At 46.0% G+C, this 18,144-nt stretch overlaps 1 protein-coding gene across 1 annotated transcript in view; it reads right to left on the bottom strand.

Annotated features, from left to right (window-relative positions):
• The window catches only part of LOC141100158 (uncharacterized), a 78,324-nt gene extending 66,379 nt beyond the window's left edge, over nucleotides 1–11,945 (bottom strand). The window contains exons 1-5 of the mRNA XM_073588436.1: nucleotides 11,874–11,945; nucleotides 8,198–8,420; nucleotides 8,030–8,047; nucleotides 4,679–4,776; nucleotides 4,480–4,582 (exon numbers count right to left, since the gene is read on the bottom strand). Of these exons, the coding sequence (XP_073444537.1) occupies nucleotides 4,480–4,582; nucleotides 4,679–4,776; nucleotides 8,030–8,047; nucleotides 8,198–8,420; nucleotides 11,874–11,945 (514 nt within the window). The remainder of the gene's footprint in view (nucleotides 1–4,479; nucleotides 4,583–4,678; nucleotides 4,777–8,029; nucleotides 8,048–8,197; nucleotides 8,421–11,873) is intronic.
• Between the last annotated feature and the right edge of the window lie 6,199 nt (nucleotides 11,946–18,144).

Genomic DNA, 18,144 nt, shown 5'->3' with positions numbered 1-18,144 from the left:
GGGGCTCTGGCCTGTCGCACAATGCCGGCAGAGCCCCGGGCAGCGCCGGGCACACACGCAGCACCGCTGGGCACTGGACACACCCGCAACACAGTCCAGCAACCTCCGGACACCTGGAGAGACCCGGCAGCAGTGGCACACATCGGAGCCCCCCCTCATCCCTGAATGCGGCCTGCAGCATCACTCCACTCCTGCCTCTTCCAGGAGTGAGCCTGGGACCCCGCTACACCGCAGTCACCAACCCCGGTAAGCAATAAAATGCAAGGATAAGAAGCACCACCATTTTATTAAAAAATAATTTCTTATTTTTCTCCTCAAAATTTGTGGTGCGTCTTAAAATCCGGAGCGTCTTATAAAGCGAACAATACGGTATTTATTTCCATTTTCCCATTAGAGTTAGGGCTAGGGTTAGGGTTGAGATTAGGGTTAGGGGTGTGTTGGGGTTAGGGTTGGAGTTGAGATGCGACATGGCATCTGATCTCAATTCCATCCAATTCTGCGTTGAAAAGGTCAAACGGTGCTCCTTCCCTTCCAAGCTCTGCCATGCGCCCAAACAGTGGACAGTCTGATGATAAATGGAACAAACCGTTCAGGGGCAAGACAAGAAAACCCTCGATCTAATGAAATGCGACTGCAATAGCAGACCAAATGAGAGAGGATACATGAATCGTATGAGGAAACTCTGGATGGATATAAGACCTGCATGTCCACTAACTGAGAAACAACATGTCACCCGTTTCAATATCATAAAGATCCTTTATGCGGATGATGTGTTACTGTTCCTAGGAAATGCACAGGAGTCTGAGGATTGCTATGCACAGCATTACTAAATTTGGGACTATTTCAGGACTATCCATTAACTGGGACAAGTCTTGGGCTTGGATGTGGCAGTTGACCCAGCGATTCCTTTACGGGTGGTTACTGAGTGTAAATTTTTGTGCATTGTGATTTCGGCCAAGATAGAGGAGTTGGCCGAAATCACGAACAACGAACTGACCAGAGCATTATCTGACTTAGATCATGCTACTATTACCCCATATAAAACACACAGACTTCGGTTTTTTCACAGTCATCATCCCTCAATGCAAAGAGTTCACAAACATTGGTCCCTCTTGACCAAGGCTTACCGAAACATCAACACTTTCAAGCATTTACCATTGATGTGTAGACCACAGAACATTAAGGACAAATTAGTAAGGGCAGACTTGGGGTCACAAAGACAGAAACAAACATTAACTCGTACACTGACAGGACAAAGGAGGACCAGCACTTTTCCATGTTTAAACTGCATGAGTTGCAACAAGGATTTCTATACCTGTGAATCAAACTTTGTTATTTACATTATCAAATGTCCATGTGGATTACTGTACGAGGGGGAGACCACCCAAGCCAAAGAAGTAAAGCATAATGTGACTCAAATAAGATTCCAGGTCATAGACAAAGTCCATAGACCGAGGAGGGGTGGAAACCGTATCCAGCTACTCAGACAGTGTGAAACATGCTGGATTTATACCTTAGATACATTTAGCCCAAAGGGACTCAATCGTGAAATTGATTGGCTGGCCTAATACAATATTATCTTTCCTCCATAGACCCATTGAATATTTTCATACGTTGTTACTGCATCAATCACAAACAGGATGGTTACTGAACTTACATATTTGGGCATTGTGATTTTGGCAAAGATAGAGGACTATATGAGCGGCTCAATTTGACTCCTTTGCTTGTGAGATTACAGCAGAAGACTGGGGCCTGGAAGAGACTGTTCCTGTCGATTGCGGGTAGAGCTAATTTGATTAAAATGATATTCATGCCTCAATTCCTCTACATGCTTCAAAATGCTCTGGTGTGGTTGGAACAAAATAAATTTTATAGGATCAACTCTCTTTTTAGGGATCTGATCTGGAAGGGTGGAAGGACACGCATTAAACTGGAACATCTGCAAAGATCGAAAAACAAGGGAGGCTTAGCGGTCCCTAACCCATGGATCTATTATGTAGCGTCCCAATGCCAGCATGTGGTGGGTTGGGGAGAATCTAGACAAAGTACATCAGCTGGGAAGGGTCGATTGTTAGCCAGCTTAGAGGCAGGTAGGTTTAGACTGAACCCTAAAAAATTTCCAACTATAGCTATGATGGGGAAAATCTGGCAGAAAATCAAGCAGTAGAGAGTTATAACAGAGTTTACATGTTACGCGCCAATCTGGTTCGACCCTAAAATGGTAAAGCTGATGCGATTGAGAGGGTTTGGTCAGTGGAGGCGTATAGGCATTTGGTTCGTATAGCAGCTGCTTGATGGTGGTGTACTCAAGACGTTTGAAATGCTCAGGAAGGAGTTTCCTTTGAGCCCGAATTTATTTTTCCAGTATCTGCAGCTGAGACACACTCTCAACAACCAGTTTGGGGTGTCGCATGTGGTTCTGCAACCAGACAGTTTACTGAATCTCATAGGACCTCAGAACACCACGAGGGGATTCATTACATAAATCTACAGGGGTCTGCTGGAAACATTCCTAGTACGGCACCCGTTAACAATGAGAGATAAATGGGTGGCAGTCCTGGGTTCGATTTCAGAGTCTCAGTGGGAGTCCATATTGCAGTATATTTCCAAGGTGTCTATGAGTGAGGCCAGAAGGGTGTCGCAGCTGTACTTAGTCTATAGAATGTACAGGACTCCAGTGTGGATGATGACGGCAGGACTGAGAGGGGACTCAAAATGCCCAAGATGCTCTGATGAGGGGGCTGATCTCTTACATATGATGTGATCATGTCCTCGCCTTCAGCCTTTCTGAGTGAAAGTCCTTAATTTGATCCAGGAGGTGAAGGGGTGAATATTCCGCGTACTCTGTTGGCCTGCATACTGGGATGTGTGGAAGATATTGCTACTGATGAATGGGGGAGATTGGCTATAGCCAGGTTTTTGTATGCTGCTAGAAAACTTATCGTGGTGCATTGGTTGGATGAAAAAACGCCAGTTAAACAAGAATTTGTGAACAGAATAAACTTTATTATCTTAATGGAAAGAAATATATATACACTGCTCAAAAAAAATAAAGGGAACACTTAAACAACAGAATATAACTCCAAGTAAATCAAACTGTCCACTTAGGAAGCAACACTTATTGACAATTTCACATGCTGTTGTGCAAATGGAATAGACAACAGATGGAAATTATGGGCAATTATCAAGACACCCTCAATAAAGGATGGGTTCTGCAGGTGGGGCCCACAGACCACAACTCAGTACCAATGCTTTCTGGCTGATGTTTTGGTCACTTTTGAATGTTGGTTGTGCTTTCACACTCATGGTAACATGAGATGGACTCTACAAACAACACAAGTGGCTCAGGTAGTGCAGCTCATCCAGGATGGCACATCAATGCGACCCGTGGCAAGAAGGTTTGCTGCGTCTGTCAGCGTAGTGTCCAGAGGCTGGAGGCGCTACCAGGAGACAGGCCAGTACACCAGGAGACGTGGAGGGGGCCGTAGGAGGGCAACAATCCAGCAGCAGGACTGCTACCTCCACCTTTGTGCAAGGAGGAAGGAGCACTGCCAGAGCCCTGCAAAATGACCTCCAGCAGACTACAAATGTGCATGTGTCTGCACAAACTGTTAGAAATTGACTCCATAAGGATGGTCTGAGGGCCCGACGTCCACAGATGGGGGTTGTGCTCACAGCCCAACACCGTGCAGGACGCTTGGCATTTGCCACAGAACACCAGGATTGGCAAATTCACCACTGGCGCCCTGTGCTCTTCAAAGATGAAAGCAGGTTCACACTGAGCACATGTGACAGACGTGAAAGAGTCTGGAGACGCCGTAGAGAGCAATCTGCTGCCTGCAACATCCTCAGCATGACCGGTTTGGCAGTGGGTCAGTAATTGTGTGGGGTGGCATTTCTTTGGTGGGCCGCACAGCCCTCCATGTGCTCGCCAGAGGTAGCCTGACTGCCATTAGGTACCGAGATGAGATCCTCAGACCCCTTGTGAGACCATATGCTGGTGCGGTTGGCCCTGGGTTCCTTCTAATGCAGGACAATGCTAGACCTCATGTGGCTGGAGTGTGTCAGCAGTTCCTGCAAGATAAAGGCATTGAAGCTATGGACTGGCCCGCCCGTTCCCCAGACTTGAATCCGATTGAGCACATCTGGGACATCATGTCTCGCTCCATCCACAGACGTCACGTTGCACCACAGACTGTCCATAACGCTAACAGTCCTGTTATTAGACCCAACTGTTGGTCTAATAGCAGGACTAAAATGGCTTCGAGGAGGGCCAATGTTAGCCCCCCTCCCGCCTGGGTTAATATGGAGACCACTGTACCTTAAATTGTCACTAGCAAAGTCCGTTGTGACCTTTTCAGTATGGCAAAAATTTGAGGTCAAATTTATAGTTTTCATTTTTCGTTTGCGGTAGGACAGAGAATGTCAACAATGAGCGCCATGGTACAGTGCACACAACGTTTACAAGCGATTACATACCTGCACTGCCATTTGTAGAAATGTCCTCTGCACAATACTGATTATCAGTCAGTTTTGTCTCATTTTCTTCTGCTGTAGCTTTAACATCACCAAGAAGTTCACCCTAACAGCAAAAATGAATAATGGTGAAGAACATCCTTACAGACCACGTTGTGTAGCAAGAATAGCCTTGTCATACCTATGTGACAACGCTATGTACCTGCTGATCCACAGTGATAGTGGGATTTTCTTGCACACAACCCTGCAAATACAATGGACTTAGACATCTCTCTGGAGAATTTCTTTTATTTGATTGATCTGAAAAAAAACAAAAACAAAGAAAAAATCAAAACACAGTGACAGAATACAATATGGGGGAGTTAAAGTTAGGAGGACACCAACAAAGCTATTCTCTCTTTTATAATCTATTAAAAGGGATTGTCCACATTTGGGTACATTGTTTTTATATTGAAATCGATGTATTTTGGGTTGGAATTAATTTTTGCATTTGGGTTTAATGAAAAAGGAGCAAAGATTACACTTTATAGGCTCTTTGATTTGCTACACATTCAACGTCAAAGTGGTCTGTGGTCATAAAATAGCTAGAAATGAGCTCAGAATAATACAGGTAAAAAAGTTACAAACACTCCAGTCATAGTGAGCTCACTGACAGGTTCTCAGTTTACTCAATCTGCAAACAGCAAAATACAATGCAACACTAAGAATACTGAAGCAAAACGGTGTAAAATTTTTAATGAAACCCAGTTGGAAAAATTATTTTTAGCCAAAAATACATGCAGTTACGTAAAAAACAGGGATCTTTGTGTGTACTCGCCGTAAAATCCTTTTCTCCAAGCCAATCATTGGGGGACACAGGACCATGGGTGTTATGCTGTTGCTACTAGGAGGACACTAAGTAAATACTAAGAAATTAACTCCTCCTCCGCAGTATACACCCTCTGCTGGTTCTACCCTGAACCAGTTCGGTGCCAAAGCAGTAGGAGCTCATAAATGGCAAACAAAGATGCAACATGTCAAAAACAAGGAACAACCACAAGCCAACAGGCTAACAGGGTGGGTGCTGTGTCCCCCAATGATTGGCTCGGAGAAAATGATTTTATGGTGAGTACACACAAAAATCCCTGTTTCTCCTTCGCCTCATTGCGGGAAACAGGACCATGGGACATCCTAAAGCAGTCCCTGGGTGGGAAAAAGCACGACAGCTGAAACCTTGTGTATCAAACAATTAAATCTGGTCTACAGATGTGATATTGCCGATTGCAGAATTCGTCTGCCAAGGGCCGCATCTGAAGAAGCTTGAGAATTAATGTTGTAATGCTTAACAAACGTGTGAAGGCTGGACCAAGGCGCAGCCTTGCAAAACTTGCTCTGCTGACGCCTGATGCCGAATGGCCCAGGAAGCCCCCACTGACCAAGTGGAGTGTGCCTTAATCCTCGCCGGGATAGGCTGACCTCTGACACGGTAAGCCTCTTGGATCTGGCTAGTGTAGCTTTAGAAGTAGGTAGGCCCTTTCTGTGTCCCTCCGGAAGCACGAAGAGGGAAGCCAATTTGCGGAAAGACGCTGTTCTGGAAATGTATTTCCTGAGTGCCCTCACCAAATCCAAAGTATGGAGAGCTTTCTCAGTACTATGGGCCAGAGCTGGGCAGAACGAAGGCAAAACAATGTCCTCATTCAGATGGAAAGAAGAAATGACTTTGGGCAAGAAAGACGGAGACGTCCTCAAGACCGCCTTGTCCTGGTGGAAAACTAGAAATGGAGGTTTGCAAGACAAAGCCGCCAATTCCGAAACCCGCCTGATGGATGTTACTGCCACAAGAAAAGCAACTTTCCAAGAAAGAAGATTAAGTGATGCGTCCTGCAGGGGTTCAAAGGGGGCCTTTCCCAAGGCTCCAATGGCATCTTGTAGTTCGGGACAAGATGCGACACTCCCTGTATGAAGGTCTTAACCTGCGATTTGGCAGCTATCCTTCGCTGGAACAGGACGGATAGGGATGAAATTTGACATTTGAGAGAAGCCAGAGCCAGGCCTGAATCTAATCCTGCTTGACGAAACTCCAAAATGGAAGGGATAGAAAACCCAAGAGGGAACATCCGCCGGTTTTGCACCAAGAGAAAAAGGCTTTCCAGACGCGATGGTAAATGCGCATGGATGTAGGCTTCCGAGCGTTAATCATAGTGGAAGCTACTTGCTGCGAGAAACCGGCCTGGTCTAGGATCCATGATTCAATGGCCATGCCGTTAAACTCAGAACTCTCGAGTTTTGGAGGTAAATCAGCCCCTGACAGAGAAGGTCTGGGCGGTCTTGGTAACCGCCAGGGGGCGTCGGCGACTAGTTGCAATAGTTCCGCGTACCACGCTCGGCGTGGCCAGCCTGGTGCAACGAGAATCACTGGGATTCCTTCCGCCTTGATCTTCCGGAAGACCCTTGGAATTAGTGGAAGCGGCGGAAAAATGTAAGGGAGGCGAAACTGATGCCACGGAAGCACCAGGGGATCCGACCCGATGGCTAATGGGTCGCGGGACCGAGCTACGAATGCCGGAACTTTGGCGTTTAGCCTGGAGGCCATGAGGTCCAAATCCGGAGTTCCCCAGCGCTAACAAATCTGCTGAAAAACTTCCAGATGAAGGGTCCACTCTCCCGAGGCCAGGCCCTGACGGTTGAGAAAATCTGCCGCCTAGATCTTTACCCCGGGGATATGAACTGCAGAGATGACTGAGTGGTTTGTCTCGGCCCATTACAGAATGTGTGCTACCTCAAGCATCACCCTGCTTCGAGTGCCCCCCTGACAATTGATGTACACCACCTCCGTGGCGTTGTCCGACTGCATCCGAATGGGATGACCGGCCAGAAGTTAATGGAATCGCTGAAGGGCTAGCCTGATTGCCCGAATCTCAAGAACATTGATGGGGAGACGCGATTCCTGGATGGACCAGAGTCCCTGAGCCGTGTAGTGACAGAAGATCGCTCCCCAACCGAGAAGACTGGCGTCGGTGGTCACCACCAGCCAGTGGACTGGAAAAAAGGACCTTCCCTGATCCAATGAGGATGTCGACGTCCACCACCTGAGAGACCGCCTGATCTGGGGTGACAGGCAAAACCGGCGGTCCAGGGAGGCTGGATTTCTGTCCCAAGCTGACAGCAATGCCTGCTGCAGAGAACGGAGATGTAATTGGGCAAACCGTACTGCCTCGATCGTCGCTACCATTTTCCCCAGGACCTGCATGCCGAACCGCAGGGAGTGGGGGCGGGCAAGAGAAAGCTTCCGGGCCCCCCCCGGATAAGCACCGAGATCTTTTCTGGAGGGTGAATTACCAACAGTCATAATATAATGAAGTCGGGGTCTGAAGCCAGACCCTAGTGCCTCCTACAGACACTAAGCAAGAATTGGTTCAGGATAGAGCCAGCAGAGGGTGTATACTGCGGAGGAGTAAATTTCTTTGTGTATTTGCTTAGTGTCGTCCTAGTGGCAGCAGCATAACACCTATGGTCCTGTGTCCTCCAATGAGGCGAAGGAGAAAGAAAAATATGTCCCCAAAGCTCTTCTTACCTGGTGATTTTGGGGGTCCTCCATCATGATGTTTTTATACAGGTCTGTATGTCCTTCTATATAATCCCACTACTCCATGGAGAAATGGACAGTGACATCCTGACTCCTTATAGGAACCTGACACACAATGATATAGTCATGACCCAGACACATCATCCCTTGTGTTACTGTATAATGCCCCAGTATTTCCAGCAGCGCTCAGCTCTCCAGTCAGCAGCTCAATCATCTTGTTGGTGAGGTCCAGGATCTTCTGATCATTGTATCTCTCAGGTAAAATGGGGTGAGGTGGAGGCTCGATGATGGGGCTGTGGCTCCTGCTCCATCCTTCGGACTTAGGAATACTGCAGGCTGTCACAACGTCACCGGTAATCTTTTTAATTACCACACATTCCTGCAAGTATGAAAACAAGAATAATCACCACTAAACACAATGTGCAACGGATCTAGACTATGGTCGGCCTTGAATATCTTTATTTAGTAAAGACAAAAATGGACAAAAGATAATACGCAAGTGTTGCAGAATATGATAGGGCTATATAAGCATACAAGCTAGTAATAAATAATAATATAATGCATCCAAATAACTAATTTTCTTCATAAATTAAGCCTAGAGATACTAAAAGGTGCCCATACACTTCAAATAACTTATCCATTTATCTCAAATTCATTTTCTGAAGGAGCCACATGAAATCCTGACTGTAGAGGAAGGCAGAAGTTAATTCTGCACATTATTATTATTTATACGTTTATCATTCAATATTGAGCAGAATTAAGTGTGCTGAGCAGCAGCTACTATTAATACATGTTATATAGTAGGGCTTCTTTTAACAGGGTCTCTTACCTGTAGCATCTAACCACCAAAATCTAATCTACTGCTTTTTATAAAGTTTATAAATCATACCGTTCCATTACTTAGCCCATTTAATAAGTATAGATGTACCTTGATCAACAGCTTGGGGTTTCCACACAGCATGATCATCACACAGCTCCATCCACACTCAGTATGATGTTCACACAACCAATCCACTCTACTCCAACACACGATGTCCCCACAAAGCCCCACACACAGTACTATGGCCCCTCATCCCCTCAAAAAAAAAAAGATTGGCCCATTACACAATGTGACGAATATGGGCGATATAATTTCATGTCCATCGACTGCATCATATCCGGTCCAAGAATATAGACCTCCTTCAAAATATGAGGCTGAGACAGTACACCTGGCTAAACAAGTGGTCCAGTTTCAAAAGCTCCAAGTGGAAAAACCCACACCCCTAGCAGCTTAGCTAGGACCAAGGCCTTTCTGGCAGGATGAATCCCTGATGGGAGCCCAAGCTGCTTAACTGATTCAAACCCCCCCTCCCAAACATATGGGAGCCATAATTTCATAAGGAGTTATCATTTGTCCTAGTCATATACCGGTTACATTTTCTAGATCTAGGGAATGGCAAGAACACCTGCTGGGGCCTCAGCCAGTTTTAGCACCCACGGGTGGGGAAATATGTAAAATGGCTAGTAGAAGCAAGGAAGCAAAGAACTGTTTGGTCTCGAAATCCAACGGTGGACCGGACAAATCAGATGGCACCAAAACCGCCTCCCTATGACTTTCTGTTGAGAAGTTAGGATCCATCGTAGGTTTTGGAGTTAAAGCTATCAGACCCAAAGAGGGGGAAACTAGGACCATCGTGGGGGCGGGGTTACTGACCAATAGGTTTATTGCTAGTGCAAGGCAGTGGTCCGCTGCAGGCTCTCCATGCATTTGCTGTGAATGTCACATAGCCGCGACACATGCAGCTGTGGCGCCGAACAGCTGATTATAGGGAGTGCTCCAGGTATCCGATGCAGCTATTCAGTAAGCACTATAGACATTCGGATACCCACTTATCCGAAGATATTCAAACCTACTCATCTCCATTCTTACCCTTTATGTCAATACTGAATGAACAACACTTGTTAAGTATTATAAAAAAAGGTTACATGCCTCTATAGAGAAAAATAGCCAGAAATTACTCCAAGACATCGAAACATCCAGGGGACCCTACAGGACTGCTGCAAATACATCATGGCTCCATCACAAAGGGCACAGATCTATCATTCTACAGGAAACAACCTAGGGGACCTTGGTCCGGGTTGGAATAAAACAGATTTGCTCCACTGACCGTCGCTGAACTATGGAGATGTTCGGAGAAGCCAGGTTGAGACCCTCGGGTCAACTGGCTTTGTACCTCAACGGATTGTCGTCTTCCAAAGCTTGTTGTTACCTCCTCTATGTGTGCGTGCCACAGGTGGGATAGTCGACCCAGGGAGCTCTGAAGTAACAGCTACCATTATCCCGGCAAGTCAGCGGAAGGGTGATATTTTGTAATGTGCAGCATCTTGGGTTATTTTGCTGGGACCGTTCTACGTGTTAGGCTGGTTTCACATTAGCGCATTTTCAGCGCGCGCACGGCCGGGGGTAGCTCCGCCCCCGAGCCGGCTCTCTGCCCGGCGTGCCCGCCCCTTGCTTGTAGCGCCGCCTACTAGCGGACAGCGGCGCCTGCGATCGGCGCACCCTATCTTTAGCATAGGGTGCGCAGATCGTGCGCAGGCCGTGCGCTAGTTGCGCTTTGACCTGTGCTGCGCACTTTTGACGGTGCGCCGTGCGCGCCAAAATCAAACTTTTCGGATTTTGGCGCGCACGGCGCACCGTCAAAAGTGCGCAGCGCAGGTCAAAGCGCAACTAGCGCACGGCCTGCGCACGATCTGCGCACCCTATGCTAAAGATAGGGTGCGCCGATCGCAGGCGCCGCTGTCCGCTAGTAGGCGGCGCTACAAGCAAGGGGCGGGCACGCCGGGCAGAGAGCCGGCTCGGGGGCGGAGCTACCCCCGGCCGTGCGCGCGCTGAAAATGCGCTAATGTGAAACCAGCCTTATCTGCCTGTTTCGTGGTTCAATAAAGTATTGCCACAACGTTTTACACTCACTCTGTGTTATCTGAATAGTGTTATGCCCATGTTAAAGGGAGAGAGGGCATTAGGCAGCACGATCACTGGCCAATGCGGTTTCGGCTAGCAGACCTGGATGAGCGCTGACCCCCAATGTCTCCACAGCCGTGTTCACATATACCATAAATATTGTTTATTTTCTGTAGCTATCCACACCAAATTACTCAATAACAATCTTCTCTGATTTTTGCTGCTTTTTTCTGCCTTGACGCATTTTTGGTGCAGAGGCAAAGCCGCATTTTTAATATTTTTTACAGTACAGAAAAGTATTGATTCTGCACTTAATAAAGTTACTGCTGTTTTTTTAGATGCATTTTTTTAGGCTCCACAAAGAAGCCTCCAGAGAAAAAATAGAACCAAATCCACACATGTCAGCACCATCTCTAGACACACAGAGGGAACAGATTTCATGAAATATTTGCTTGAACAGTTAAACACAGCAAGACTTCTGTGCAAAAAAAAAAAGCAACTGAAAAAATGCAGTATTTGTCCAAGAAAAGGGGATGTGATTTCTTGAAATCTGCACCCTCGGTGCATCCAAAGATGCTGCTGAACTCTGATTTTGTTGATATTTTTTCTTTATAGGCGTCTATGTGTAGCCTGAAAAAATGCAAAGAAAAATGAATGCTGTTGCATTTTTAACTGCAGAATCAAAACTCTTCTGTAGTATTAAAAAAGCAATTGGTCTGCGGGATGCACTGGAATAGTAAGAGAGCCACATGTGCCCTGCGCGTCACTCTTTGCCAGGGTCTGCATAAGATAACTGGCTAATCCCATCAAAGTTAGATTCAAATGACTTTCATTCAATCCATACTGGGGCCACAACACAGGTGGAATGGGAATGTCCCATTGTCCTCTCACCTCTCCGGTTAGCAGGTAGATCATCTTGAGGGTGAGGGTTAATATCTCCTCAGACAAGTGACTTCCACCCATGTCTTTCCTGAATGGTTATAAAGAAATGTACACCATATGACCTAATGAAAGGGGAGAAAGTAAGAAGAATGATAAAGATTATACGAGTAAAACAGTATTTGAAGGTAAATGACTAACAGGACAACAGCCTGGAATATAGGCGCCAGAAATACACAGCAAACTAAAGTCTGCTTCCCCTGTGTTATACTCCTAGACATCATCCCCGGACTGTAATGTCAGAAGAGACACCAATCTCTGATCCTTCTGATTAATGATAACTTTACATGGTATGGAACTGAACTCCACTCCTCCTGTATTATCACAACAGACAGGACACCACAGTCTACCCTCCTGTATAACAACAGACAGGACACCACAGTCTGCTCCTCCTGTATAACAACAGACAGGACACCACAGTCTGCTCCTCCTGTATAATAATAACAGACAGGACACCACAGTCTGCTCCTCTTGTATAACAGACAGGACACCACAGTCTGCTCCTCCTGTATAATAACAGACAGGACACTACAGTCTGCTCCTCCTGTATAATAATAACAGACAGGACACCACAGTCTGCTCCTCCTGTATAATAATAACAGACAGGACAGCACAGTCTGCTCCTCCTGTATAATAACAGACAGGACACCACAGTCTGCTCTTCCTGTATAATAATAACAGACAGGACAGCACAGTCTGCTCCTCCTGTATAATAACAGACAGGACACCACAGTCTGCTCCTACTGTATTATCACAACAGACAGGACACCACAGTCTACCCTCCTGTATAACAACAGACAGGACACCACAGTCTGCTACTCCTGCATAACAACAGACAGGACACCACAGTCTGCTCCTCCTGTATAACAACAGACAGGACACCACAGTCTGCTCCTCCTGTATAACAACAGACAGGACACCACAGTCTGCTCCTCCTGTATAACAACATACAGGACACCACAGTCTGCTCCTCCTGTATAACAACAGACAGGACACCACAGTCTGCTCCTCCTGTATAACAGACAGGACACCACAGTCTACTCCTCCTGTTTAATAACAGACAGGACACTACAGTCTGCTACTCCTGTATAATAACAGACAGGACACCAGTCTACCCTCCTGTATAAAAACAGACAGGACACCACAGTCTGCTCCTCCTGTATAATAATAACAACAGACACCACAGTCTGCTCCTCCTGTATAATAACAGACAGGACACCACAGTCTGCTCCAACTGTATAATAATAACAGACAGTACACAACAGTCTGCACCTCCTGTATAATAACAACAGACAGGACACCACAGTCTGCTCCTCCTGTCTAATAATAATAATAGACAGGATACCAAGGTCTGCTCCTCCTGTATAACAATAACAGACAGGACACCACAGTCTACTCCTCCTGTTTAATAACAGACAGGACACTACAGTCTGCTACTCCTGTATAATAACAGACAGGACACCAGTCTACCCTCCTGTATAACAACAGACAGGACACCACAGTCTGCTCCTCCTGTATAATAATAATAACAGACAGGACACAACAGTCTGCTCCTCCTGTATAATAATAACAACAGACAGGACACCACAGTCTGCTCCTCCTGTATAATAACAGACAGGACACCACAGTCTGCTCCTCCTGTATAATAACAGACAGGACACCACAGTCTGCTCCTCCTGTATAATAACAACAGACAGGACACCACAGTCTGCTCCTCCTGTATAATAACAACAGACAGGAGACCACAGTCTGCTCCTCCTGTCTAGTAATAATAATAGGATACCACAGTCTGCTCCTCCTGTATAACAATAACAGACAGGACACCACAGTCTGCTCCTCCTGTATAATAATAACAACAGACAGGACACCACAGTCTGCTCCTCCTGTATAATAATAACAGACAGGACACCACAGTCTGCTCCTCCTGTATAATAATAACAGACAGGACACCACAGTCTGCTCCTCCTGTATAATAATAACAGACAGTACACCACAGTCTGCTCCTCCTGTATAATAACAGACAGGACACCACAGTATACTCCTCCTGTATAATAATAACAGACAGGACACCACAGTATGATGCTCCTGTCTAGTAATAACAGACAGGACACCACAGTCTGATCCTCCTGTATAATAATAACAGACAGGACACCACAGTCTGCTCCTCCTGTATAACAATAACAGACAGGACACCACAGTCTGCTCCTCCTGTATAATAATAACAGACAGGACACCACAGTCTGCTCCTCCTGTATAATAATAACAGACAGAACACCACAGTCTGCTCCTCCTGTCTAATAATAACAACAACAACAGACAGGACACCACAGTCTGCGCCTCCTGTCTAGTAATAACAGACAGGACACCACAGTCTGCTCCTCCTGTCTAATAATAACAGACAGTACACCACAGTCTGCTCCTTCTGTCTAATAATAACAGACAGTACACCACAGTCTGCTCCTCCTGTCTAATAATAACAACAACAGACAGGACACCACAGTCTGCGCCTCCTGTCTAGTAATAACAGACAGGACACCACAGTCTGCTCCTCCTGTCTAATAATAACAGACAGTACACCACAGTCTGCTCCTCCTGTCTAATAATAACAGACAGGACACCACAGTCTGCTCCTCCTGTTTAATAACAGACAGGACACCACAGTCTGCTCCTCCTGTATTATCACAACAGACAGGACACCACAGTCTACCCTCCTGTATAACAACAGACAGGACACCACAGTCTGCTCCTCCTGTATAACAACAGACAGGACACCACAGTCTGCTCCTCCTGTATAATAATAACAACAGACAGGACACCACAGTCTGCTCCTCCTGTATAACAACAGACAGGACACCACAGTCTGCTCCTCCTGTATAATAACAGACAGGACACTACAGTCTGCTCCTCCTGTATAATAATAACAGACAGGACACCACAGTCTGCTCCTCCTGTATAATAATAACAGACAGGACAGCACAGTCTGCTCCTCCTGTATAATAACAGACAGGACACCACAGTCTGCTCTTCCTGTATAATAATAACAGACAGGACAGCACAGTCTGCTCATCCTGTATAATAACAGACAGGACACCACAGTCTGCTCCTCCTGTATTATCACAACAGACAGGACACCACAGTCTACCCTCCTGTATAACAACAGACAGGACACCACAGTCTGCTCCTCCTGTATAACAACAGACAGGACATCACAGTCTGCTCCTCCTGTATAACAACAGACAGGACACCACAGTCTGCTCCTCCTGTATAATAATAACAACAGACAGGACACCACAGTCTGCTCCTCCTGTCTAATAATAACAACAACAGACAGGACACCACAGTCTGCTCCTCCTGTATAACAACAGACAGGACACTACAGTCTGCTCCTCCTGTATAACAACAGACAGGACACCACCGTCTACTCCTCCTGTTTAATAACAGACAGGACACTACAGTCTGCTACTCCTGTATAATAATAACAGACAGGACACAACAGTCTGCTCCTCCTGTATAATAATAACAGACAGGACACCACAGTCTGCTCCTCCTGTCTAATAATAATAATAGACAGGATACCACAGTCTGCTCCTCCTGTATAATAATAATAACAGACAGGACACCACAGTCTGCTCCTCCTGTATAATAATAATAACAGACAGGACACCACAGTCTGCTCCTCCTGTATAATAATAACAGACAGGACACCACAGTCTGCTCCTCCTGTATAATAATAACAGACAGGACACCACAGTCTGCTCCTCCTGTATAATAATAACAGACAGTACACCACAGTCTGCTCCTCCTGTATAATAACAGACAGGACACCACAGTATACTCCTCCTGTATAATAATAACAGACAGGACACCACAGTATGATGCTCCTGTCTAGTAATAACAGACAGGACACCACAGTCTGATCCTCCTGTATAATAATAACAGACAGGACACCACATTCTGCTCCTCCTGTATAATAATAACAGACAGGACACCACAGTCTGCTCCCCCTGTATAACAATAACAGACAGGACACCACAGTGTGATCCTCCTGTATAATAACAGACAGGACACCACAGTCTGCTCCTCCTGTCTAATAATAACAACAGACAGGACACCACAGTCTGCTCCTCCTGTCTAATAATAACAACAACAGACAGGACACCACAGTCTGCGCCTCCTGTCTAGTAATAACAGACAGGACACCACAGTCTGCTCCTCCTGTCTAATAATAACAGACAGTACACCACAGTCTGCTCCTCCTGTCTAATAATAACAGACAGGACACCACAGTCTGCTCCTCCTGTCTAATAACAGACAGGACACCACAGTCTGCTCCTCCTGTCTAATAACAGACAGGACACCACAGTCTGCTCCTCCTGTCTAATAACAACAGACAGGACACCACAGTCTGCTCCTCCTGTCTAATAACAACAGACAGGACACCACAGTCTGCTCCTCCTGTATAATAACAACAGACAGGACACCACAGTCTGCTCCTCCTGTCTAATAATAACAACAACAGACAGGACACCAGTCTGCTCCTCCTGTCTAATAATAACAACAACAGACAGGATACCACAGTCTGCTCCTCCTGTCTAATAATAATAACAACAACAGACAGGATACCACAGTCTGCTCCTCCTGTATAATAATAACAGACAGGACAGCACAGTCTGCTCCTCCTGTCTAATAATAACAGACAGGACAGCACAGTCTGCTCCTCCTGTATAATACCAGACAGGACACCAAAGTCTGCTCTTCCTGTATAATAATAACAGACAGGACAGCACAGTCTGCTCCTCCTGTATAATAACAGACAGGACACCACAGTCTGCTCCTCCTGTATTATCACAACAGACAGGACACCACAGTCTACCCTCCTGTATAACAACAGACAGGACACCACAGTCTGCTCCTCCTGTATAACAACAGACAGGACACCACAGTCTGCTCCTCCTGTATAACAACAGACAGGACACCACAGTCTGCTCCTCCTGTATAATAATAACAGACAGGACACCACAGTCTGCTCCTCTTGTATAACAGACAGGACACCACAGTCTGCTCCTCCTGTATAATAACAGACAGGACACTACAGTCTGCTCCTCCTGTATAATAATAACAGACAGGACACCACAGTCTGCTCCTCCTGTATAATAATAACAGACAGGACAGCACAGTCTGCTCCTCCTGTATAATAACAGACAGGACACCACAGTCTGCTCTTCCTGTATAATAATAACAGACAGGACAGCACAGTCTGCTCCTCCTGTATAATAACAGACAGGACACCACAGTCTGTTCCTACTGTATTATCACAACAGACAGGACACCACAGTCTACCCTCCTGTATAACAACAGACAGGACACCACAGTCTGCTCCTCCTGTATAACAACAGACAGGACACCACAGTCTGCTCCTCCTGTATAACAACAGACAGGACAACACAGTCTGCTCCTCCTGTATAACAACATACAGGACACCACAGTCTGCTCCTCCTGTATAACAACAGACAGGACACCACAGTCTGCTCCTCCTGTATAATAACAGACAGGACACCACAGTCTACTCCTCCTGTATAATAATAACAACAGACAGGACACCACAGTCTGCTCCTCCTGTATAATAATAACAACAGACACCACAGTCTGCTCCTCCTGTATAATAACAGACAGGACACCACAGTCTGCTCCAACTGTATAATAATAACAGACAGTACACAACAGTCTGCACCTCCTGTATAATAACAACAGACAGGACACCACAGTCTGCTCCTCCTGTATAACAATAACAGACAGGATACCACAGTCTACTCCTCCTGTTTAATAACAGACAGGACACTACAGTTTGCTACTCCTGTATAATAACAGACAGGACACCAGTCTACCCTCCTGTATAACAACAGACAGGACACCACAGTCTGCTCCTCCTGTATAATAATAATAACAGACAGGACACAACAGTCTGCTCCTCCTGTATAATAATAACAACAGACAGGACACCACAGTCTGCTCCTCCTGTATAATAACAGACAGGACACCACAGTCTGCTCCTCCTGTATAATAACAGACAGGACACCACAGTCTGCTCCTCCTGTATAATAACAGACAGTACACCACAGTCTGCTCCTCCTGTATAATAACAACAGACAGGACACCACAGTCTGCTCCTCCTGTCTAGTAATAATAATAGGATACCACAGTCTGCTCCTCCTGTATAACAATA

The sequence above is a fragment of the Dendrobates tinctorius genome, unplaced genomic scaffold, assembly GCF_039654945.1.
Source record: "Dendrobates tinctorius isolate UK_male_01 unplaced genomic scaffold, ASM3965494v1 ptg000103l, whole genome shotgun sequence".
In the NCBI taxonomy this organism is placed as follows: Eukaryota; Metazoa; Chordata; class Amphibia; order Anura; family Dendrobatidae; genus Dendrobates; species Dendrobates tinctorius.
The sequence above is the reverse complement of the archived record's forward strand: the minus strand, read 5'-3'. Positions and strand labels throughout refer to the sequence as shown.